This window comes from Electrona antarctica, assembly GCF_951216825.1.
Source record: "Electrona antarctica genome assembly, chromosome: 10".
Taxonomy (NCBI): domain Eukaryota; kingdom Metazoa; phylum Chordata; class Actinopteri; order Myctophiformes; family Myctophidae; genus Electrona; species Electrona antarctica.
In genome coordinates, this window is record NC_136791.1 from 28,230,937 (window position 1) to 28,256,599 (window position 25,663).

General features: G+C 41.1%; 3 protein-coding genes and 1 pseudogene across 4 annotated transcripts in view; 3 read left to right on the plus strand and 1 right to left on the minus strand.

Moving 5' to 3' along the window:
* The first annotated feature begins 1,477 nt into the window (after positions 1-1,477).
* Positions 1,478-8,721, plus strand: LOC306930798 (annotated as a pseudogene). Its single transcript, XR_013792544.1, has 3 exons — positions 1,478-3,099; positions 5,342-5,357; positions 6,254-8,721. The product of XR_013792544.1 is annotated as an uncharacterized misc_RNA (transcript).
* Positions 5,309-14,289, plus strand: LOC306930522 (zinc finger protein RFP-like). Its single transcript, XM_079511530.1, has 2 exons — positions 5,309-5,357; positions 12,524-14,289. Exon 2 carries the CDS (start codon positions 12,526-12,528, stop codon positions 14,185-14,187), a length of 1,662 nt encoding a protein of 553 aa, XP_079367656.1. The 5' UTR covers positions 5,309-5,357; positions 12,524-12,525; the 3' UTR covers positions 14,188-14,289.
* Positions 14,290-18,484: 4,195 nt separating this feature from the next.
* Positions 18,485-20,815, plus strand: LOC306930799 (zinc finger protein RFP-like; the record flags this gene model as incomplete). The annotated part of the gene is made up of 2 exons (XM_079511894.1): positions 18,485-20,140; positions 20,648-20,815. The coding sequence occupies exons 1-2, from the start codon at positions 18,491-18,493 to the stop codon at positions 20,813-20,815; spliced, it is 1,818 nt and encodes a 605-aa protein (XP_079368020.1). The 5' UTR covers positions 18,485-18,490.
* A 3,011-nt stretch (positions 20,816-23,826) lies between these two features.
* Positions 23,827-25,663, minus strand: part of LOC306930615 (acylphosphatase-2-like) — a gene marked incomplete at its 5' end in the record, with an annotated part of 9,247 nt that continues 7,410 nt past the window's right edge. Inside the window, one exon of the mRNA XM_079511675.1 lies at positions 23,827-24,080. Coding sequence (XP_079367801.1) covers positions 23,966-24,080 — 115 coding nt within the window. The 3' untranslated portion in view covers positions 23,827-23,965. The remainder of the gene's footprint in view (positions 24,081-25,663) is intronic.

The window sequence follows — 25,663 nt, forward strand, 5'->3', positions numbered from 1 at the left end:
TTAAAAAATATATATAAATTAAAACCCATTTCAAACGTAGCGAAAATAGCCGGTCTACAAGCTCACAACAATTTGCATAGCTGCACACTCTTGACGCAGGTGTACATTTTGTGGCATCTTTGGTCCCGGGGGGAGGGGTGGGTGGGATTGTTGTTTGTTTTTGTGTTCCTTTCTTTTGCTGTTGTACGTTACTTGTTTTGTTTTCTTTATTCATTCTTGGTGTTAACATGTTTTATTGTGCTATTTTGTCTTAAATAAAAAACATTTGATAACAAAAAAAACAATTTGCATAGCAACCCACTGTAAGCTTATAGATCTATTTCGACTATTTCTGAAATAGGGCTAAAGTGATTAATACTTAATGTATTTCTGAGCCAGGGAGACACAAAATGTCTCTCTTGGGTCTAAACTAAAAAAGTATAGGTAACTGTGATCAACCCCAAGAGGAGGAGAGGAGGAGATGACCGGCTTCAAATTTGTCCCTGTGGGGCGCGTTCCGCACCACCACAGGGAGTGCATGCAGTGCCCGGCCTTGAGTCGTTGGGGAACACGGTTGTCCAGAACCAGCACAAAAGCCTCTGCCCGGGCTCTGGAAATTAGCCAATTGATAACACCTATCACCCCTAGATCTCCATAAATGGAGCTGGCCTGTTCTGACATCACAATGATGTTCTGACATCTGCATAGATTGGGCATGCCTGACAATTAACTCCATATATGGGCGTAAAAGGGACACAGACAGACATAATAACTGGAAGGCGCATGCATTTCCAACTTGCATCGTTCCAAGTAGGCCAGTGCCCAACAGGCACCACTCTAGTGTAATACAAGTTTCAATTATTCAATGTATGAAAACCTTTTGGAAAATAGCAGCTAGTAGATCAGCTATTTTCACAAGCCAAAATATACAGTATAGAACTGAAGTGATTGATGTGTGTTTTGTAATAATAAATCTGCAAAGTAACTAGTAACTAAACTTTTCAAATAATTATAATGGAGTTGTAGTTGTTGTAGTTGAGTAAATGTACTAAACATAGCTCTGCTGTCAGGAATAAACCACTTAACTCCAAAATGTTCATTTTTCTTTTAAACAAAGCAATACCGCCTCATCAAAGTTGGTGTTGTGACTTGATATATTGTATATATTACTTCCATGAGGGGGAGAGGTGGTGGAGTTTTAGCACACAGTTTGAGGGTCCAATGGAGTTAAGAGGTTTTGTCCCAAGCGCTTTTTACTACTTTTCATTGGTTTAATATGTTCGAATCAACACACAGATGTAAATGGTGTTCAATAGCACTGATTTATTTAAAAAGGTGAGTTAGGTGGTTTCCTCCCGACAGCAGCGATTGCATTTGCCTATCTTGCCTATGCGTAAAATATGTCTGTGACTGTCAACATTGCTCTGTTCCAACTTCCAATACAATAGTATGATCAAAGGACTAAATTTCTTTCACTTTTTATTTCCAGTGTGTAGAAATGGCGTGTGCGGACAGCAGCCTCCTGTCTGAAGAGCAGTTCCTGTGTTCTATCTGTCTGGATGTGTTCACTGATCCAATCACCACTCCATGTGGACACAACTACTGCAACGCCTGCATCACACAGCACTGGGACACTAAGGATGTGTGTCAGTGTCCGCTATGCAAAGAAACCTTCTACAAGAGACCAGCGTTCTCTGTTAATAAAGTCCTCTCTGGGATGGCTGATCAGTTCAGGAAGTCAAAGCAGATGAAAACAACTTTAGCCACAAACCCAGAACCTGCTGAACCAGATGACGTCTCCTGTGACGTCTGTACTGAGAACAAGCTCAAGGCCGTGAAGTCCTGCCTGGTGTGTCTGACCTCCTACTGTGAGACTCACCTGGAGCGTCATCGCACAGTCCCAGCGTTAAAACGACACAAACTAATCGACCCCATGAAGAACCTGGAAGACTATATGTGTAAGAAACATGACAGACCTCTGGAGCTGTTCTGTAAGACTGACCACAAGTGTGTTTGTCAGTTCTGCACTCAGTTAGATCACAAGTCACATCAGATTGTATCTATGAAAGAGGCATATGAAGGGAAAAAGGTGGAGCTGGGAGAGACAGAGGCTGAAATCCAGCAGATGATCCAGGAGAGACAAGTGAAGATCCAGGAGTTCAAACACTCAGTAGAGCTCAGCCAGAAAGATGCAGACAGAGAGATAGCAGACAGTGTGCAGGTCTTCACCGCTCTGATCAGCTGTATTGAGAAAAGCCAGGCTGAGTTAATCATTGTGATTGAAGAGAAGCAGAAAACAACAAAGAAACAGGCTGAAGGCTTCATTAAAGAGCTGCAACAGGAAATCACTGAGTTGGAGAAGAGAAGCTCTGAGCTGAACCAGCTCTCACTCACTGAAGACCACCTCCACCTCCTCCAGAACTTCACATCCAACACTGGGTGGAAACCCACCAAGGACTGGACAAAGGTCAAGGTCCATCAGTCTACACACCTGGGTACTTTGAGGACAGCTGTGGCTCAGCTGGAGAAGACACTCAGTAAAGAGATGGAGAAGGAGCTGTGTGATGCTGAGCTGAGAAGGGCCCAGCAATATGGAATGGATGTGACTCTGGACCATGATACAGCAAACTGCAAAATCATCCTGTCTGAGGATGGAAAACAAGTGAGTCATGGAGACGTGAAGAAGAATCTCCCAGACAACAAAGAGAGATTCTCCCCTTGTGTCTCTGTCTTAGGAAAACAAAGCTTCTCTAGATTTTACTATGAGGTTCAGGTTAAAGAGAAGACGAAGTGGTCTTTAGGAGTGGCCAGAGAGTGCATCGACAGGAAGGGAATAATCATACTGAAAACCCAACAACGGTTACTGGTCTACAGTGTTGAAGAATGGAAACGAGTACATGGCTGCTGCTGACCCTCCTGCCCTCCTCCCTGTAAGAAAGGAGCTCCAGAAAGTGGGAGTGTTTTTGGATTATGAGGAGGGTATTGTCTCCTTTTATGATGTGGAGTACCAGAGTTCTCTACTCTTTCACTGGCTGCACCTTCACTGAGAAACTGTATCTATTCTTCAGTCCCAGTTTGAAATATGGTGGTATAAACTCTGCTCCTCTGATCATCTCTCCTGTCAATAATCACATATTAGAGTAAAGCTCAGCTTCACACGCAAAGGTTAGTTTTCATTAAAGACAATAAAGGTGTATATGGAATGGTTAAGTTACAGATTTACCTGACAGTTCAAATCAAGCCATTGATTACTGTCGCTCCTATTGTATATCTGACTGTTGAAATCTTTTCTTCATTTCTTTGTTGGTACAAAGACTTGATTGTGTGTTTTATTTTATTGCCTTCCAGTTTGACATTGTTTTTTAATTAAAGAGCATGAATAATGTGGGATACAAATGTATTATGGTCAGTCTTGTACTTTAATGCAATTATTATAGAACTGTATCTAATATTAGTGATCTTTGGGGATTTGTTCAAGTTTGTACTTTATTGTTACATCTTGTGTACAGGTACATAAGAGTAAAACTTATTTCTGGTTGGCTTCCTTACAGACTGCATTGTCTGTAAGGAAGCCAAACAGAAATAAGTATACCATATACTGTAGCATATCTATGTTTTATGAGAATGTACAATAACTTTGTAACTTTGCTTAGAGTTAATCTATCCATTCGTAAAACTTTACAACTGGAACCAATTATAGGTTCATGTTGTTATTTGTACACTTTTATACACTCTTCTTGGCATCAGAATGTAGCCTACTGTAATAATTACAAAGTAAACATACTCAAATTCTTCAACTTTTGTCAAACGTTTTTTATTTTTTTTAATAGATCCACAAGCTCAAAACCAGTCAACAAAAAATAAATAGGGCTTAATTGGTTGTATGTTTATTATGATGATGAAAATAATAATAATGTAAATCTACAAAGTAAATTGTAATTGAAGTTTTCAAATTATTGCAGTGCAGTAAAACGCATGATATTTCCCTTTGTGATGTAGTGGAGTAGACATTGCAAAAATGCACACACTCAAGTACGGATAATTTTACGTATAGTGTCTGAGCAAATCAGCTTAGTGTCTATTTTGTCCACACAAACATTAAATTCTCATTGACAATGAATGGAGAGTTTCACGTCATAGTATGAGCAAATAGGCATAGTGTATATTTCAGGTCATGATGATGTACGATGATAAGAGCGCCCCTCGCACATGAGTGATTTTTATCTGCACATGCAGTAACAATGATCACACATGGAGTTCTATCATAGTACACAGTCATAACACACAAGTCTTGATTTACTAACTTTCATAGAAACTAACTTTGGATGTAAGGCTTTATTTCTGTCACATATTACACGTCTTAACTCAGCCATTCATCATGTTCTGGCCCACCATCTAATGTCTCAGGAGGCCATGAAGCCAAGCTAGGGACATTAAAGTGAAAATGTAATGGACTTTTAAGATAAATTAAATGAAAGAAGAACGTTACTACATCAAAAGTAATCACCAGAGATTATAACCTACTATAAAAACTAGAGATGTCCCGATACTGTATCAGTATCGGAAAACTTGGAAAAGTATTGGTATCGGCCCTTTTTGGTCATATCGGGTCATATCGGTATCGGCGAATATGCCAGTCTAACCACCGATCCGACACAGGGGTAAGGGGTTGACACTATGGCAGGTAAATAAAATGTTGGGGCATGTGGAGTTTGCTTTTGAGTTACCCAAACTTCAAGTGCACATTTTAGTGGAGTCTGCTATTAACAACACAAGATAAGTAATTTTCTTTTTTTGTATTACTATAAATATTATTCTCTGGTATCGGTATTCGGTATCGGTATCGGTATCGCCTAACACATAAATTGTGGTATCGGATCGGAAATGAAAAAAGTGTATCAGGACATCCCTAATAAAAACTGGTCAAACTAAATTGGCCAAATAGTGATAGTCAAATAATATAAGAAAGAGGCAATAAACATTGTGAAAAAAATAAGCCAATCAACAAGCTCACAACGCCTTGCATTGCGAGGTGTTGTGGACTTGTAGTTCGGCTATTTTCACAATGTTTATCTGTGGAACCGAGTCAACATGCCTACAATTCCAAGTAAGATAGAGGAGGGGTGTGGGGGTGAAGGAAAGGCGGAGAGGAGGAAGGGAGGAAGGGGATGAGGAGAGGATGAGGGAGAGATTTGGGAGAGAGGACGAGTGGAGCGCAGAGCAGAGTGGATGTGAAGGGTTAACCGCAACAAGTAGGACGTTTCTCAGTAAATCTAAAGCGGAAGTACAACACTGACAGAGAAGAGTTGCCGGCAGCAGCGCACACTCTCTACAAAACCTCTGTTCGACAGAACTTTTACAGAAATACTTAAAGACAGGTGAGTACAACAGATCATATATTAGAATCATACAAGATATATCATTCATTGACAGAGAATGTATCCATGAAACATGATCTTATAGTTATTCTTTGATATTGTCAGTATAAATCACAGGTTGTAACTGTCAACAGGTCAGTAAAGTCAGAATGGGTCCGAGGCACTAGTAACTAGTAACCACTGCCCGTAAGAGTATCAATACTACCATGAAGAAAGTCCTGTACACAAAGTTTACTTGAGTAAAAGTACAAAAGTATTGGCATCAAAATATATACTTAAAGTACCAAAACTCATTCATACAGAATGTCCCATTTCAAGTATTCAAATGTTTAAAAGGATCTTTTGAAAATAGCAGATCTACACAATGCGTCGCATCGCAACTATTGTGAGCTTGTAGATCATTTATTTTCAACTGGCCAATAGTGCTTACAGTAAGTGCTTAATGTATGTTTTGTAATAATATATATAATGAAGTAAAAGTATAATATTTGGATCCGAGATGTAGTGGAGTAGAAGTAAAAGTATTGAAAATTGGAAATACTCAAGTAAAGTACAGAAAGTTACAGTACTTGAGTAAATGTACTATCATAGGCACATGCTTTGTTTTGTTTGTAGTTCTTCCATTTCCTTTTTATTTCTCCTTTGTTTTTATTACTGAATACTTAGGTCTTATTTAACAGTTTGACGGCCGCTAATTGTTTAATCCAGTGTTCCACCACGCGTAAAACGCTATACCCGACATTTGTTTAATGCGTTTAATTCACCGTTTTAAAATGATTCAAAAGAAACAGCGGATTTATCCGGGACCTGTTCCAAAACAATCCTAATCAGATCAATTCAAGCTGTGAGAAGTATCATTCAAGAACTACATTTCTTTCACTTATTTATTTATTTAGACATGGCGTGTGCCGGCAGCAGCCTCCTGTCTGAAGAGCAGTTCCTGTGTTCTATCTGTCTGGATGTGTTCACTGATCCAATCAGCACTCCATGTGGACACAACTACTGCAACGCCTGTCTCACACAGCACTGGGACAACACCGATGTGTGGAAGTGTCCACTGTGTAACAAAACCTTCTATAGGAGACCAGAATTATCTGTCAATAAAGTCCTCTCCGAGATGGCGGATCAGTTCAGGAAGTCTAGGAAGTCTAAGCAGATGACGACACCTTCCAGCACAAGCCAAGAAGCTGCTGTACCAGATGACGTCTCCTGTGACATCTGTACTGAGAACAAGCTCAAGGCCGTGAAGTCCTGCCTGATGTGTCTGACCTCCTACTGTGAGACTCACCTGGAGCGTCATCGCACAGTCCCAGCGTTAAAACGACACACACTAATCGACCCCGTGAAGAACCTGGAAGACTACATGTGTCAGAAACATGACAGACCTCTGGAGATGTTTTGTAAGACTGACCACACGTGTGTTTGTCAGTTCTGCACTCAGTTAGAGCACAAGTCACATCAGATTGTGTCTATCAAAGAGGCATATGAAGGAAAGAAGGCTGAGCTGGGAGAGACAGAGGCTGAAGTTCAGCAGATGATCCAGGGGAGACAACTGAAGATCCAGGAGGTCCAACACTCAGTAGAGCTCAGCCAGAAAGACGCAGACAGAGAGATAGCAGGCAGTGTGCAGGTCTTCACTGCTCTGATCAGCTGTATTGAGAGAAGCCAGGCTGAGTTAATCAATGTGATTGAAGAGAAGCAGAAAACAACAGAGAAACAGGCTGAAGGCTTCATTAAAGAGCTGCAACAGGAAATCTCTGAGTTAAAGAAGAGAAGCTCTGAGCTGAAGCAGCTCTTACTCACTGAAGACCACCCCAACCTCCTCCAGAACTTCACATCCATCAATACTGGGTGGAGACCCACCAAGGACTGGACAAAGGTCAATATCCATCAGTCTCCACACCTGGGGACAGTGAAGACAGCTGTGAATCAGCTGGAGAAGACAATCAGTGAAGAGATAGAGAAGACACTGTGTGATGCTGAGCTGAGGAGGATCCGGAAATATGAGGTGGATGTAACTCTGGACCCTGATACGGCACACCCCTGGCTCATCCTGTCTGAGGATGGAAAACAAGTGAGTCTTGGAGATGTGACGAAGAATCTCCCAGACAACAAAAAGAGATTCACTTCATGTGCCAATGTCTTAGGAATACAAAGCTTCTCCTCAGGTAGGTTTTACTATGAGGTTCAGGTTAAAGGGAAGACGTGGTGGGCTTTAGGAGTGGCCAGAGAGTCCATCGACAGGAAAGGAGACATCACAGTGACCCCCAACAACGGTTACTGGTCTATATTGTTGGAGAATGGAAATGAGTACTATGGTGCTGCTGACATTGCTGTCCTCCTCCCTGTAAGAGAGAAGATCCAGACAGTGGGAGTGTTTGTGGATTATGAGGAGGGTCTGGTCTCCTTTTATGATGTGGAGTCCAGAGTTCATCTCTACTCTTTCACTGGCTGCTCCTTCACTGAGAAACTCTATCCATACTTCAATCCCAGTTTGAAATATGGTGGTAAAAACTCTGCTCCTCTGATCATCTCTCCTGTCAGTCACACAGATTAGACTAAACCTCAGCTTCACATGAAAAGGTTTGTTTTTGAGGGGCGCTGGCCCCTCCCATGTCCAGCTTTGAGGGTGTGTAAACACAAACATTGTCCTAACACAAACATTAAATGCCATTGAAAATTAATTGCCATTTTTGAGTGTTCAACAAACATTGAAGAGAAAAGTGAGGACGCAAATTGTGATTGGCTGGAATGAGATGATGAAAAGAGCGCCCCTCACTTCACACAGGTGTGATTTTATTATTTAAGACAATAAACGTGTATATAGAATGTTAATTTACAGATGTACCTGCCAGTTCAAATCAAACCATTGATTACTGTCGCTCCTATTCTATATCTGACTGTTGAAGTATTTTCTTAATTTCTTTGTTGGTACAAAGACTTGATTGTGTGTTTTATTTTAGTGCCTTCCAGTTTGACATTGTTTTTAAATTAAAGAGCATGAATAATGTTTATCAGGAATACTAATGTATTATTGTCAGTCTTGTACTTTAATGCAATTACTATATAACTGTTATTGAAAATCTAATATTAGTGATCTTTGGGGATTTGTTCAAGTTTGTACTTTATTGTTACATCTTGTGTACAGGTACATAAGAGTAAAACGTATTTCTGTTTGGCTTCCTTACAGACTGCATTGTCTGTAAGGAAGCCAAACAGAAATAAGTATACCATAGCATATATGTTTTATGAGAATGTACAATAAAATGCTTAGAGTTAATCTATCCATTCTTAAAACTTTACAACTGGAACCAATTATAGGTTCATGTTGTTATTTGTACACTTTTACATGTATACACTCTTCTTGGCATCAGAATGTAGCCTACTGTAATAATTACAAAGTAAACATACTCAAATTCTTCAACTTTTGTCAAACGTTTTTTCTTTTTTTTAATAGATCCACAAGCTCAAAACCAGTCAACAAAATATAAATAAGGCTTAATTGTTTGTATGTTTATTATGATGATGAAAATAATAATGTAAATCTGCAAAGTAAATTGTAATTCCAAGTTTTCAAATTATTGCAGTGCAGTAAAACGCATGATATTTGTCTCCACCAGGCCGAAGGCATGGGGAGAGAGTATGTTTTGCACTCCGTCCGTGTGTGTGTGTGTCCGTGTGTCCGTGTGTGTGTCCTTCCGTCCGTCTGTTACCAGCTAATCTCCGGCACCGTTAACCCGGTCGATGCCAAACTTTGCACACACACTCCCTGGATGCCAACGATGAACCTCTGCCCCACATTTTCCAGAACGGCCTGTTATAGCGCCACCAGGAGGCCGATTTGTGCAAAACAAGTTTTTGGACAGTACACCTACAGATTTTGTCCAAACATCACACAAATTGGTACACAGTCTCTCTAGAGCCATTCAACGAAACAGGTCTTTCAGATTTCTCAGACTCCATCCTGATTGGCTAAGATTGGCTTCCAAAGTTCGCAGGAGTGCTCAGTTTCAAACAAAATGCTGCAAATCATGAACACATCATGTGATTTCCGTGAAATTGTGCACGCACATTCCCACTAGGCCGAGGAAGAAATGCCACATGAACATTTTCAACTCAGCCTCATGGTGGCGCTATAACTGGCCGAAAAGTGTTTTTACCTCTAACTGCATGGATCTGTGGATAACTTTGTATGCCAACTCCCTAGAGGCCAAGGAAAAACATTTGCCTGGAATTTTTCACATCTGCTCTTTATAGCGCCACCAGAAGGCCGACATATGTAAAACACATTTTCTAATATTACTCCTTCAGATTTTATCCAAATTTCACGCAAATCAGTACACATGTTCTCCATAGTCATGTGATCAAGACGGGTTTGTTTGATTTATCATAATCCACCCTCATTGGCTACGATTGGCTTCTAAACTTTTCAGGAGTAGCCTGCTTTGTACCCGTTTTGTACAAATCGCCACAACTACTCAACGCAGCGTCCGATTGCGGTGAAACTGTGCATGCATATTCCCACTAGGCTGAGGAAGAAATGCCACTTGACAGTTTTCGAATCAGCCTCATGGTGGCGCTACAACAGGCCAAGCCGCGTCTCACACACACACACACACACACACACACACGTTTATATATTACTCCTACACATTTTGCCAAACATCACACACACTGGTGGAGACCTGTGCCCGGAAGGGCACTTTTTCTAGTTCCCTTTGTGATGTAGTGGAGTAGACATTGCAAAAGTTTGTATCTGCACATGTACAGTAACAATCACACATGGAGTTCTATCATGGTACACAGTCATACCACACAAGTCTTGATTTAATAACTTTCATAGAAACTAACTTTGGATGTAAGGCTTTCTTTCTGTCACATGTTACACGTCTTATATGAGCCATTCATCATGTTCTGTCCCACCATCTAATGTCTCAGGAGGCCATGAGGCCAAGCTAACAGCCCACCATCTAATGTCTCAGGAGGCCATGAGGCCAAGCTAACATGCCATGATGTGTATAATGCTGTTTCTAATGTACTGTTTGAATGGATGTAGTGTTCTAATGCAGTGGTTGTCAACCTGTGGCTCGATTTTGATTTTAGGGAGGGTCCCCACTCCCCAGGGACAGTAAAGTAAAAATCTAATGGAGTTTTAAGATAAATTAAATGAAAGAAGAGAAGACCCTTACTGCATCAAAAGTAATCAACAGAGATTCTAACCTACTATAAAAATTGGTCAAACATTGGCCAAATAGTGATAGTCAAATGTAAAAAAATACAAAAATAAGCAAGAGGCAAACATTGTGAAAATAATAAGCCGATCAACAAGCTCACAACGTCAACATGCCTACAATTCCAAGTAGGGGGGGGGGGGGGGGGGGGGCTTGTCACCAGTGTCTCAAGCTGAAAGGGTTAGGCGAAGGGTACACCTATAGGTAGCTGTGTTTGACCCCAACAACATCAACATGAAATAAAAATGCTTTCAAGAGAACAAGAGGATGAGAGGAGGAGATGAAGGAAAAGAGAGGAGGAGGGAGAGAGGAGTGGATGTGAAGGGTTAACTGCAACAAGGACGTTTCTCAGTAAATCGAAAGCGAAAGTAGAACACTGACAGAAGAGTTGCCGGCAGCAGCGCACACTCTCACAAAACCTCCGTTTGACAGAACTTTTACAGAAATAGCCTACTTAAAGACAGGTGAGTACAACAAATAATATATTAGATAATAGAAGATATATCATTCATTGACAGAGAATGTATCCAGACACAATCTTATTGTTATTCTTTGATATCCTCAGTATAAATCACAGCTTTCAATAATGTAACTGTCAACAGGGCCGTCCGTGTTAAAGTTGAATGGGCCCGAGGTAGCCCAAACATTTAGACTCTCGTAGAGGTTTTTTTCGATTCTGACGAATCTCTCAACGAGAGTCTAAACGACGAGGTCCCCTTTAAGAGGGCACGTGTTTACGTTTCTGCCTCAAAATCACTCTTACCTTGTACAAATGCAAAATCTAAAAATAATCAAGATTGCCCCACATGTCCGGAGGGTGTACGGAAAACAATTACTTCCGTAGCGACCGTAGTTTTCAATAAAATAAATATTTTAATCCACTCCGTCCATACTCCTCCATTGTAAATGCGCAACAGAACATTGGCCGCGCCCCTAGTGGCCAGGGTTCTGTTGCGCATTTACAATGGAGAGAAAACCAAGATGGCCGCCAGATTACGAGACAGAATATGGACTTTAGTATGGACGGAGTGGATTAAAATATTTATTTTATTGAAAACTACGGTCGCTACGGAAGTAATTGTTTTCCGTACACCCTCCGGACATGTGGGGCAATCTTGATTATTTTTAGATTTTGCATTTGTACAAGGTAAGAGTGATTTTGAGGCAGAAACGTAAACACGTGCCCTCTTAAAGGGGACCTCGTCGTTTAGACTCTCGTTGAGAGATTCGTCAGAATCGAAAAAAACCTCTACGAGAGTCTAAATGTTTGGGCTAGGCCCGAGGCACTAGTAAATTGTTGAGGGGCGCTAGCCCATCCTATATACAGCTTTTGTTCCCACACGTCTCAATATTTGCCATTGACAATGAAAGGAGAAATTAGGTCATATGTCCGTCAAATATGACATAAATTTGTGGCAACACAAACATTAAATGCCATTGACAATGAAGGGAAAATACGTCATATGTAGACGAGCAAATCGTCTAACCAATCACATACAATCAATTGTTCATGAGATGATGTATGATGATGTATGATAAGAGCGCCCCCTCACTTCACACAGGTGTGATACTTTTGTTTTTACTTAAAGTATTCAAATGTACAGTATACAAATCTTTTGGAAAATAGCAGCTGGTAGATCAGCTATTTTCAAATGGCCAAAATATATATAGTATATATAGAACAGAACTGAAGTGCTGAATGTGTGTTTTGTAATAATAAATCTGCAAAGTAACTAAAGTTTTCAAATAATTGTAGTGATTGAGTAAAAGTATAATAACACTTTAGTAAATGTGCTATCATAGGCACATACCTTGATAGCATACCTACATATGCATAAAGTAAATACTGTACGTCCATGACTGTCAACATTGCTCGGTTCCAAAACAATAGTATCACGGAAGAACTATATTTCTCTTTGTATTTCCATTGTGTAGAAATGGCGTGTGCCGGCAGCAGCCTCCTGTCTGAAGAGCAGTTCCTGTGTTCTATCTGTCTGGATGTGTTCACTGATCCAATCACCACTCCATGTGGACACAACTACTGCAACGCCTGCATCACATGTTACTGGGACACTAAGGATGTGTGTCAGTGTCCACTATGCAAAGAAACCTTCTACAAGAGACCAGCGTTCTCTGTCAATAAAGTCCTCTCCGAGATGGCTGATCAGTTCAGGAAGTCAAAGCAGCTGAAGAAAACTTCAGCCACAACCCCAGAACCTGCTGAACCGGATGACGTCTCCTGTGACATCTGTACTGAGGACAAGCTCAAGGCCGTGAAGTCCTGCCTGATGTGTCTGACATCCTACTGTGAGGCTCACCTGGAGCCTCATCACAGAGTTTTAGGATTAAAACGACACACACTAATCGACCCTGTGAAGAACTTGGAAGACTACATGTGTAAGAAACATGACAAACCTCTGGAGCTGTTCTGTAAGACCGACCACACCTGTGTTTGTCAGTTCTGCACTCAGTTAGACCACAAGTCACATCAGATTGTGTCTATGAAAGAGGCATATGAAGGAAAGAAGGCTGAGCTGGGAGAGACAGAGTCTGAAGTTCAGCAGATGATCCAGGAGATACAACTGAAGATCCAGGAGGTCCAACACTCAGTAGATCTCAGCCAGAAAGATGCAGACAGAGAAATAGCAGACAGTGTGCAGGTCTTCACTGCTCTGATCAGCTGTATTGAGAGAAGCCAGGCTGAGCTCATTGGTGGGATTGAAGAGAAGCAGAAAACAACAGAGAAACAGGCTGAAGGCTTCATTAAAGAGCTGCATCAGGAAATCACCGAGTTAAAGAAGAGAAGCTCTGAGCTGAAGCAGCTCTTACTCACTGAAGACCACCTCAACCTCCTCCAGAACTTCACATCCATCAATACTGGGTGGAGACCCACCAAGGACTGGACAAAGGTCAATATCCATCAGTCTCCACACCTGGGGACAGTGAAGACAGCTGTGAATCAGCTGGAGAAGACAATCAGTGAAGAGATAGAGAAGACGCTGTGTGATGCTGAGCTGAGAAGGATCCGGAAATATGAGGTGGATGTAACACTGGACCCTGATACAGCACACCCCTGGCTCATCCTGTCTGAGGATGGAAAACAAGTGAATCTTGGAGATGTGACGAAGAATCTCCCAGACAACAAAAAGAGATTCTCTTCATGTGTCAATGTTTTAGGAATACAAAGCTTCTCCTCAGGTAGGTTTTACTATGAGGTTCAGGTTAAAGGGAAGATGTGGTGGGCTTTAGGAGTGGCCAGAGAGTCCATCAACAGGAAGGGACCAATCACAGTGACCCCCAACAACGGTTACTGGTCTATATTGTTGAGGAATGGAAATGAGTACTGGGCTGCTGCTGACCCTGCTGTCCTCCTCCCTGCAAGAGAGAAGCTACAGAAAGTGGGAGTGTTTGTGGATTATGAGGAGCGTCTGGTCTCCTTTTATGATGTGGAATCCAGAGTTCACCTCTACTCTTTCACTGGCTGCTCCTTCACTGAGAAACTGTATCCATACTGTATCCATCCATACAGTCCCAGTTTGAATGATGGTGGTAAAAACTCTGCTCCCCTGATCATCTCTCCTGTCAGTCACACAGATTAGACTAAACCTCAGCTTCACATGAAAAGGTTAGTTTTTGAGGGGCGCTGGCCCCTCCTATGTACAGCTTTGAGGGTGTGTGTAAACACAAACATTGTCCTAACACAAACATTAAATTCCATTGAAAATGAAATGGCTGAGGGAACGAAAATCAAAAGGAGGTTTGTATAAATAATATTGGTAGTAAAAATATCTCTGGCTCAGTGAGGAGACTAGCAGTACGGGCAGTGGTAAAATGGAGCTGTTTTTTCTGAACTGTTAAATGCCCAATTCAAAATTGTAATGCAGATGAGACTATAGAGCACCTGCTAGTAGACTGCCAGAGGTCTAGATTCTAGGTTTGGGGGAAAATGTCACAAATTGGTTTTAGTGTCACTTATAATGCTGTCATGTATGGAGTTTTTAATAATAATTTTAATCAAAACAGATTTCTGTTACTAGGCTTAATAAATATATGCTGTATCACAGTATTAGCACCTTATCCTGGTTATTTGCCTGTGTCAATTTGCTCATGTGTGTGGAGGGGGAAGCCACTTTTCCGCATGAAAATTAGCGAAAATGCACACGCATTTTGTGGCGCACGCTAACGCACGCGCACTCCCTACTAAACAATCAGCACATCCTATTGTAAATATCTTCCCGTGGCCATGAAATGAATGGCCATGTTTGAGTGTTTGTGTAAACACAAAGTGAGGACGCAAATTGTGATTGGCCGGAATGAGATGATGATACAAAGAGTGCCCCTCACTTCACACGGGTGTGATTTTATTATTTAAGACAATAAACGTGTATATGGAAGGTTAATTTACAGATTTACCTGCCAGTTCAAATCAAGCCATTGATTAGTGTCGCTCCTATTGTATATCTGTGAGACTGTTGAAATCTTTTCTTAATTTCTTTGTTGGTACAAAGACTTTTTGATTGATTGTTTTATTTTATTGCCTTCCAGTTTGACATTGTTTTTAAATTAAAGAGCATGAATAATGTTTATCAATGTATTATTGTCAGTTTTGCACTTTAATGCAATTACTATAGAAATGTTAATTGAAAATCTAATATTAATGATCTTTGGGGATTTGATTTAAGAATTTAAGAATGTACAATAAAATGCTTAGAGTTAATTGATCCATTCGTAAAACTTTACAACTGAAACCCATTATGAAGAATACGAAGTTGATGCATTGCTTAGGCTTAAGTTGATGGTATGGTCTCCTGATGTGGAGTACCAGAGTTCACCTCTATTCTTTCACTGGCTGCACCTTCACTGAGAAACTTTATCCATTCTTCAGTCCCAGTTTGAAATATGGTGGTATAAACTCTGCTCCTCTGATCATCTCTCCTGTCAATCACACAGATTAGAGTAAAGCTCAGCTTCACACACAAAGTTTAGTTTTCATTAAAGACAATAAAGGTGTATATGGAAGGTTAAGTTACAGATTTACCTGACAGTTCAAATCAAGCCATTGATTACTGTCGCTCCTATTGTATATCTGACTGTTGAAATCTTTTCTTAATTTCTTTGTTGGTACAAAGACTTGATTGTGTGTTTTATTTTATTGCCTTCCAGTTTGACATTGTTTTTTAATTGAAGAGCATGAATATGTTTATCAGGGATACTAATGTATTATGGTCAGTCTTGTACTTTAATGCAATTATTATAGAACTGTTAATTGAAAATCTAATATTAGTGATCTTTGGGGATTTGTTCAAGTTTGTACTTTATTGTTACATCTTGTGTACAGGTACATAAGAGTAAAACGTATTTCTGTTTGGCTTCCTTGGAAGCCAAACAGAAATAAGTATACCATATAGCATATATATGTTTTATGAGAATGTACAATAAAATACTTAGAGTTAATCTATCCATTCGTAAAACTTTACAACTGGAACCAATTATAGGTTCATGTTGTTATTTGTACACTTTTACATTTATACACTCTTCTTGGCATCAGAATGTAGCCTTCTTTTTTTTAATAGATCCACAAGATCAAAACCAGTCAACAAAATATAAATAGGGCTTAATTGTTTGTATGTTTATTATGATGATGAAAATAATAATAATGTAAATCTACAAAGTAAATTGTAATTCAAATTTTCAAATTATTGCAGTGCAATAAAACGCATGATATTTCCCTTTGTGATGTAGTGGAGTAGACATTGCAAAAATGCACACACTCAAGTACGGATCATTTTACGTATAGTGTCTGAGCAAATCAGCTTAGTGTCTATTTTGTCCACACAAACATTACATTCTCATTGACAATGAATGGAGAGTTTCACGTCATAGTATGACCAAATAGGCATAGTGTCTATTAAACATCATGATGATGTACGATGATAAGAGCGTCCCTCACTTCACACAGGAGTGATTTTTTATCTCCACATGTACAGTAACAATGATCACACATGGAGTTCTATCATGGTACACAGTCATAACACACAAGTCTTGATTTAATAACTTTCATAGAAACTAACTTTGAATGTAAGGCTTTCTTTCTGTCACATGTTACACGTCTTATATGAGCCATTCATCATGTTCTGTCCCACCATCTAATGTCTCAGGAGGCCAAGCTAACAGCCCACCATCTAATGTCTCAGGAGGCCATGAGGCCATGCTAACAGCCCACCATCTAATGTCTCAGGAGGCCAAGCTAACAGCCCACCATCTAATGTCTCAGGAGGCCATGAGGCCATGCTAACAGCCCACCATCTAATGTCTCAGGAGGCCATGAGGCCAAGCTAACAGCCCACCATCTAATGTCTCAGGAGGCCATGAGGCCAAGCTAACATGCCATGATGTGTATAATGCTGTTTCTAATGCACTGTTTGAATGGATGTAGTGTCTAATGCAGTGGTTGTCAACCTGTGGCTCAATTTTGATTTTAGGGAGGGTCCCCACTCCCCAGGGACAGTAAAGTAAAAATCTAATGGACTTTTAAGATAAATGAAATGAAAGAAGAGAAGACCCTTACTGCATAAAAAGTAATCAACAGAGATTCTAACCTACTATAAAAATTGGTCAAACATTGGCCAAATAGTGATAGTCAAATATAAGACAATATAAGACAATAAGCAAGAGGCAAACATTGTGAAAATAATAAGCCGATCAACAAGTTCACAACGTCAACATGCCTACAATTCCAAGTAGGGGGGGGGGGGGGGGGCTTGTCACCAGTGTCTCAAGCTGAAAGGGTTAGGCGAAGGGTACACCTCTATAGGTAGTGTGTTTGACCCCAACGACATCAACATGAAATAAAAATGCTTTCAAGAGAACAAGAGGATGAGAGGAGGAGATGAAGGAAAGGAGGAGAGGAGGGAGAGAGGAGTGGATATGAAGGGTTAACTGCAACAAGGACGTTTCTCAGTAAATCTAAAGCGAAAGTAGAACACTGACAGAGAAGAGTTGCCGGCAGCAGCGCACACTCACAAAACCTCCGTTTGACACAACTTTTACAGAAATAGCCTACTTAAAGACAGGTGAGTACAACAAATAATATATTAGATAATAGAAGATATATCATTCATTGACAGAGAATGTATCCAGACACGATCTTATTGTTATTCTTTGATATCCTCAGTATAAATCACAGCTTTCAATAATGTAACTGTCAACAGGGCCGTCCGTGTTAAAGTCAGAATGGGCCCACGGCACTAGTAAATTGTTGAGGGGCGCTAGCCCATCCTATATACAGCTTTTGTTCCCACATGTCTCAATATTTGCCATTGACAATGAAAGGAGAAATTAGGTCATATGTCCGTCAAATATGACATAAATGTGTGGCAACACAAACATTAAATGCCATTGACAATGAAGGGAAAATGTACGTCATATGTAGACGAGCAAATCGTCTAACCAATCACATACAATCAGTTGTTCATGAGATGATGTATGATGATGTATAATGATAAGAGCGCCCCCTCACTTCACACGGGTGTGATTCTTTTGTTTTTACTTAAAGTATTCAAATGTACAGTATACAAATCTTTTGGAAAATAGCAGCTGGTAGATCAGGTATTTTCAAATGGCCAAAATATATATAGTATATATAGAACAGAACTGAAGTGCTGAATGTGTGTTTTGTAATAATAAATAAAGTAACTAAAGTTTTCAAATAATTGTAGTGATTGAGTAAAAGTATAATAACACTTTGGTAAATGTGCTATCATAGGCACATACCTTGATAGCATACCTACATATGCGTAAAGTAAATACGTCCCTCCCTGACTGTCAACATTGCTCTGTTCCAAAACAATAGTATCACGGAAGAACTACATTTCTTTCACTTTGTATTTCCAGTGTGTAGAAATGGCGTGTGCCGGCAGCAGCCTCCTGTCTGAAGAGCAGTTCCTTTGTTCCATCTGTCTGGATGTGTTCACTGATCCAATCACCACTCCATGTGGACACAACTACTGCAACGCCTGCATCACATGTTACTGGGACACTAAGGATGTGTGTCAGTGTCCGCTATGCAAAGAAACCTTCTACAAGAGACCAGCGTTCTCTGTTAATAAAGTCTTCTCCGAGGTGGCTGATCAGTTCAGGAAGTCAAAACAGCTGAAGAAAACTTCAGCCACAACCCCAGAACCTGCTGAACCGGATGACGTCTCCTGTGACATCTGTACTGAGAACAAGCTCAAGGCCGTGAAGTCCTGCCTGGTGTGTCTGACCTCCTACTGTGAGACTCACCTGGAGCGTCATCACACAGTCCCAGCGTTAAAACGACACACACTAATTGAACCTGTGAAGAACCTGGAAGACTATATGTGTCAGAAACATGACAGACCTTTGGAGATGTTCTGTAAGACCGACCACACGTGTGTCTGTCAGTTCTGCACTCAGTTAGAGCACAAGTCACATCAGATTGTATCTATGAAAGAGGCATATGAAGGAAAGAAGGCTGAGCTGGGAGAGACAGAGGCTGAAGTCCAGCAGATGATCCAGGAGAGACAAGTGAAGATCCAGGGGGTTAAACACTCAGTAGAGCTCAGCCAGAAAGATGCAGACAGAGAGATAGCAGACAGTGTAAAGGTCTTCGCAGCTCTGATCAGCTGTATTGAGAGAAGCCAGTCTGAGCTCATTGGTGGGATTGAAGAGAAGCAGAAAACAACAGAGAAACAGGCTGAAGGCTTAATTAAAGAGCTGCAACAGGAAATCTCTGAGTTAAAGAAGAGAAGCTCTGAGCTGAAGCAGCTCTTACTCACTGAAGACCACCTCAACCTCCTCCAGAACTTCACATCCATCAATACTGGGTGGAGACCCACCAAGGACTGGACAAAGGTCAATATCCATCAGTCTCCACACCTGGGGACAGTGAAGACAGCTGTGAATCAGCTGGAGAAGACAATCAGTGAAGAGATAGAGAAGACGCTGTGTGATGCTGAGCTGAGGAGGATCCGGAAATATGAGGTGGATGTAACTCTGGACCCTGATACAGCAAACCCCTGGCTCATCCTGTCTGAGGATGGAAAACAAGTGAGTCTTGGAGATGTGACGAAGAATCTCCCAGACAACAAAAAGAGATTCTCTTCATGTGTCAATGTCTTAGGAATACAAAGCTTCTCCTCAGGTAGGTTTTACTATGAGGTTCAGGTTAAAGGGAAGATGTGGTGGGCTTTAGGAGTGGCCAGAGAGTCCATCAACAGGAAGGGACCAATCACAGTGGAACCCAACAACGGTTACTGGTCTATATCGTTGAGGAATGGAAATGAGTACTATGCTGCTGCTGACCCTGCTGTCCTCCTCCCTGTAAGAGAGAAGCTCCAGAAAGTGGGAGTGTTTGTGGATTATGAGGAGCGTCTGGTCTCCTTTTATGATGTGGAGTCCAGAGTTCACCTCTACTCTTTCACTGGCTGCTCCTTCACTGAGAAACTGTATCCATACTTCAGTCCCAGTTTGAATGATGATGGTAAAAACTCTGCTCCTCTGATCATCTCTCCTGTCAGTCACACTGTCATGGTCTGTCGCTCTACAGACCATGTCTCCACATCAGCCACTCCCACTCTCCATTCCCTCTCTCAGTCCTTGTCACACACCTGTTTCCACCCCCTCTTCAGCCCAACAGTGCCATGCCCATTCCACACCTGAGAACACTTCTGCAATCACCCTGCTCCCTATAAGACTGGACTCATTCCACAAACACACTGTCAGTACATACATTAGTGATCTGCCTTGGACTTCTGGTTTGTTATTTTGGTCTCCTAAAAGGTCTTGGATTTCATGTGCTTTGTATAACTTTTGGACTTCTGGTTTATGCATTTATGCTTTGAAAGTATTGCATTTTTGGACATTTTGCAATTTTGCTCCTGAAGTTTTGCATTTTTTTGGATTTACATTTTGCATTGACTATTTACTTTGGCTGTATGCTTCTCTGCATGAATAAATACGTTTATTTAAGACTATTCTGCGTTTGGCTCTGCACGTGGGTTCAGTCCTTCACTGCGAACTGTGACACACACAGATTAGACTAAACCTCAGCTTCACATGAAAAGGTTAGTTTTTGAGGTGTGCTGGCCCCTCCTATGTACAGCTTTGAGGGTGTGTTTAAACACAAACATTGTCCTAACACAAACATTAAATTCCATTGAAAATGAAATGGCTGAGGGAAAGAAAATCAAAAGGAGGTTTGTATAAAAAATATTGGTAGTAAAAATATCTCTGAAAAGAAGAGGGTAATGTTATGTGGCTGGTCTCAGTGAGGAGACTAGCAGTACGGGCAGTGGTAAAATGGAGCTGTTTTTTCTGAACTGTTAAATGCCCAATTCAAAATTGTAATGCAGATGAGACTATAGAGCACCTGCTAGTAGACTGCCAGAGATCTAGATTCTAGGTTTGGGGGAAAATGTCACAAATTGGTTTTAGTGTCACTTATAATGTATGGAGTTTTTAATAATAATTTTAATCAAAACAGATTTCTGTTACTAGGCTTAATAAATATATGCTGTATCACAGTATCAGCACCTTATCCTGGTTATTTGCCTGTGTCAATTTGCTCATGCGTGTGGAGGGGGAAAGTAAAAGCCACTTTTCTGCATGAAAATGCGCGAAAATGCACACACATTTTGTGGCGCACGCTAACGCACGCGCACTCCCTACTAAACAATCAGCACATCCTATTGTAAATATCTTCCCGTGGTCATGAAATGAATGGCCATTTTTGAGTGTTTGTGTAAACACAAACATTGAAGAGAAAAGTGAGGACGCAAATTGTGATTGGCCGGAATGAGATGATGATACAAAGAGTCCCCCTCACTTCACACGGGTGTGATTTTATTATTTAAGACAATAAACGTGTATATGGAAGGTTAATTTACAGATTTACCTGCCAGTTCAAATCAAGCCATTGATTACTGTCGCTCCTATTGTATATGTGTGAGACTGTTGAAATCTTTTCTTAATTTCTTTGTTGGTACAAAGACTTTTTAATTGATTGTTTTATTTTATTGCCTTCCAGTTTGACATTGTTTTTAAATTATAGAGCATGAATAATGTTTATCAGGAATACTAATGTATTATTGTCAGTCTTTAATGCAATTACTATAGAACTGTTAATTGAAAATCTAATATTAATGATCTTTGGGGATTTGATTTACAAGAATGTACAATAAAATGCTTAGAGTTAATTGATCCATTCGTAAAACTTTACAACTGAAACCAATTATGAAGAATACGAAGTTGATGCATTGCTTAGGCTTAAGTTGATGCATTGCTTAGGCTTAAGTTGATGCATTGCTTAGGCTTAAGTTGATGCATTGTTTAAGCTTAAGTTGATGCATTGCTTAAGTTTAAGTTGATGCATTGCTTAAGCTTAAGTTGATGCATTGCTTAAGCTTAAGTTGATGCATTGTAAGCTTGTCGATCTGATAATTATTTAACGTAGAGCGGGAACAGAAAGGATACTAGTAGAGATCCCTGTGGGACTCCGCTCAACAACGGATGGGGTTTAAGGGGTTAAACGCTATACTTAGTTGACTGAATTCCCAAGGGCTCGCCTCATGTTTTTTCCCCGCTCTACACTAAATATCCGTCCTGAAAATAGCAGATCAACAAGCTTACCAAGGCGGTGTGACGCAGCGCTTTGTGAGCGTGGAGATCTGCTATAATAGGATAGGATGAAGTGGTTGTGTTGTGCAGCACGGCTCCTGTCCAATGAAAAAAGAGAAACAAATATATATATTATATATATATATATATATATTAAACAATAATTTGTTTCATGAGAAGCATAATGCTGTACCATTATGCTTTTACATGTTGACTGTGTTTGAACAGAGAGAACAAGATGGAGAGATTACAACACATCGTGGTAAAACACACACACACACACACACACACACACACACACACACACACACACACACACACACACACACACACACACACACACACACACACACACACACACACACACACACACACACACACACACACACACACACACACACACACGAGATGTTCTGAAAAGGTTACAACGTTTAGCGGCTATTGTCTGTTTAATTGTTGTTGAGGGAGTGAGTGAGTGAGTGGGAGAACGAGAGAGAGATCGAAATAGTGAAACAACAGATCTACACCCTCACAATGTGTTGCGATGCAAAGTGCTGTGATCTTGTAGATCTGCTGTGACGTTTGAACAACCCGTGAAACAATGTAGAAATATTTTTACACACTTTTTTTTATATAGTTTTGTTTGACTCAAACCACCAGTAATTTGATTCAAAGTATTGTAGGTATTTAACAATGAAAAATTTATATTTGATTGAACATCTCCTCATTTGGCCGTGCCAGATGAGATGAAAACATTTGTGACTGCTAGTCACGTTTGATTGGGTGCTCATTAGCACTGGGCCAGGTTATAGGGAGCGTTAGCCTCAGTACCCAGGGGCTTTTATTTTCGTTCGCACCGTTCGGCTGGAAAATGAAAGTCTGGGGAAAACGAGACACATTTCCTGGTCTAGGAGGAGTGGGAGTGCAGAGGGGCGTCGCTCCAATTTTGGTGACGTCAGTGTTGTCCGCTGTTTTCTACCGGGGAGGGGCGGGCGCTCAGATCGGTGAACCAATAGGAACCAACGCCGTGATCCCGGCGCTGGACCCGCCTCTTTAACCCATTTAGACCCCAGAGCAGATTCTAGACAAATGTCTTCTGAATCATGACAGTATTCTGAAAAACCTGTTTCTATATCAGTGGTTCTCTGTCAAGGACCCCCAAAAATGATATGTAATCTAGGGCTAGGGTGCTCTAGCCTGGCTAGGGTGCTCTAGCCTGGCGCGGCAAGACTCATATAGCGAGGATTCACTGGCGCTTCCTCCCTGGAAGCCAGTGTTGTTTTCGTCGACTAAAACCAAGACGAAAAATGTTCGTCGACTACCTTTTTCCACTGACGAAAACTAAATGGAAACTGAATGAAAACTAAGCTACGATGACTAAAACTAAGACGAAATATACTGACAATTTCAAAATAGTATATCAAATAGCCGATCTACAAGCTCACAACGCGTCGCACTGCGATCGGCTATTTTCAGCAAGTGTAAAATCAGCCATTACGACGGCATCAAGGCCCGCCAAAATACATTTTAGTCGACTAAATCAACTGTAGATTTAGTCGACTGAAACTAGACAAACACTAAAACATTCCAGGTGACTAAAATGTGACTAAAACTAAGTGAAAACTATTCAAGAGACTATGACTAAAACTAAAATAGAAATTTGCTGCCAAAAACAACACTGCTGGAAGTGTCAGTGAATCCTCGCTGTGAGTCTGGCCGTGCCAGGCTAAGGGTGCTCAGTCAGTAGCGGGTCTTGAATCCCGACAGCTCCAGCTGCTCGATGGGTCTCTCGTTGGTGAAGGTAGCTCTGGTGATACGACACGTTGGACTGCCTTCCGTACGCAACCACACCTTCCTGGTGGTGGGTGGAGGGATGGGTCATGGATGGATGGACACATACACACATAGTAAAAGAGAGAAACAAGAAATATTACTGTACATAGTAAATGGTAAATGGTGCATTTATATAGCGCCTTTATCCAAGGCGCTTTACATAGTGCATTACGTTCACCCATTCACACACACATTCATATACACCGATTGCAGCAGAAGCCATGCAAGGTACCAACCAGCACATCGGGAGCAATTTGGGGTTCAATGTCTTGCCCAAGGACGTTCCCCTTTAAGTCTACAATCCATATAGATTTTGACAAAACGGTTGTCAAAATGTGGAACCACAATTCCATGCTGTATTGATGTTGGTACCATTAGGAGAGATAACAGGCAAACGTTGATCAAAATACCAACAAAAAAAACAATTCTTCTACATTTGCGCATTGTGTAATTCTTGTAAATTAAGTAATGCCAGATGTTTAACAATCATTTGGTTTCATTTTACACTCAAGAGTTATAGATCTCTAAGGGTCCATTTGGTTAGCAACTGTCCATCATTTAGCTGCATGGGGACCACCTGGAACACCCTCAAGGACCACTGGTTGAGAACACTGATTTTAATAGACATATACAGTACATAAAGTACTGTATATGTTGGTTACTGCTTCACATGTCATGTTGCTTACAACATATTCTATATGCAGTGTGTGTGTGTGTGTGCGTGTGCATGTGTTTTACATTCATTCCCTGTATGAGGTCAGAGGTTTGGACTAGAGGGGATTTATCTAAGAAGAAATACAATAGCCACCCACCCATCCTCGTTCACACACACACACACACACACACACACACACACACACACACACACACACACACACACACACACACACACACACACACACACACACACACACACACACACACACACACACACACACACACACACACACACACACACACACACACACACAGCCAGTGAACCACTCCACCTACACACACTCTCTCTCTCTCTCTCTCTCCCTCTTGCACCATATTCTCCACCCACATGAATCATTCCTCAACAATTCCTATCACTCTTCTTTCATCGGTCTCTCTCCCCTCTCTCTGTCTCTCTCTCCCTCTCTCTCTGTCTCTCTCTGTCTCTCTCTCTCTCCCTCTATCTCCCTCTCTCTTTCTGTCTCTCTCTCTCTCATCTACTACATTTTCCTCTCTCTCTGACATCTGATTGGTTCTAACTTCTCAGCATGTTTTAGTTTTTCCTGTCTCTAGCCCACCCACACTCTCTCTCTCTCTCTCCCTCTCCCTCTCTCTCTCTCTCGGGAGGTCACTTCCTGATTCCCACATTAAACAGGATGTGAGGTCATTGTGAAAGTGTTTTGGACAGGAAGTCGGACAATGGCTCCCTGGAGAGGACATATACAAGGCTGCCAGAATCAGTGTGTGTGTGCGTGCGTGCACTGCGTGCACTGCGTGCGTGCTTGCATGCATGCGTGCGCGCTTGCATGCGTGCATGCGTGTGTGGTTGCGTGCGTGCGTGCGTGCTTGCGTGCGTGCGTGCGTGCGTGCGTGCGTGCGTGCGTGCGTGCGTGCGTGCGTGCGTGCGTG

What these genes read in the sequence shown, in the direction of transcription:
- LOC306930522 (XM_079511530.1), top strand. Translation starts at nt 12,526, where the DNA reads ATGGCGTGTGCCGGCAGCAGCCTCCTGTCTGAAGAGCAGTTCCTGTGT.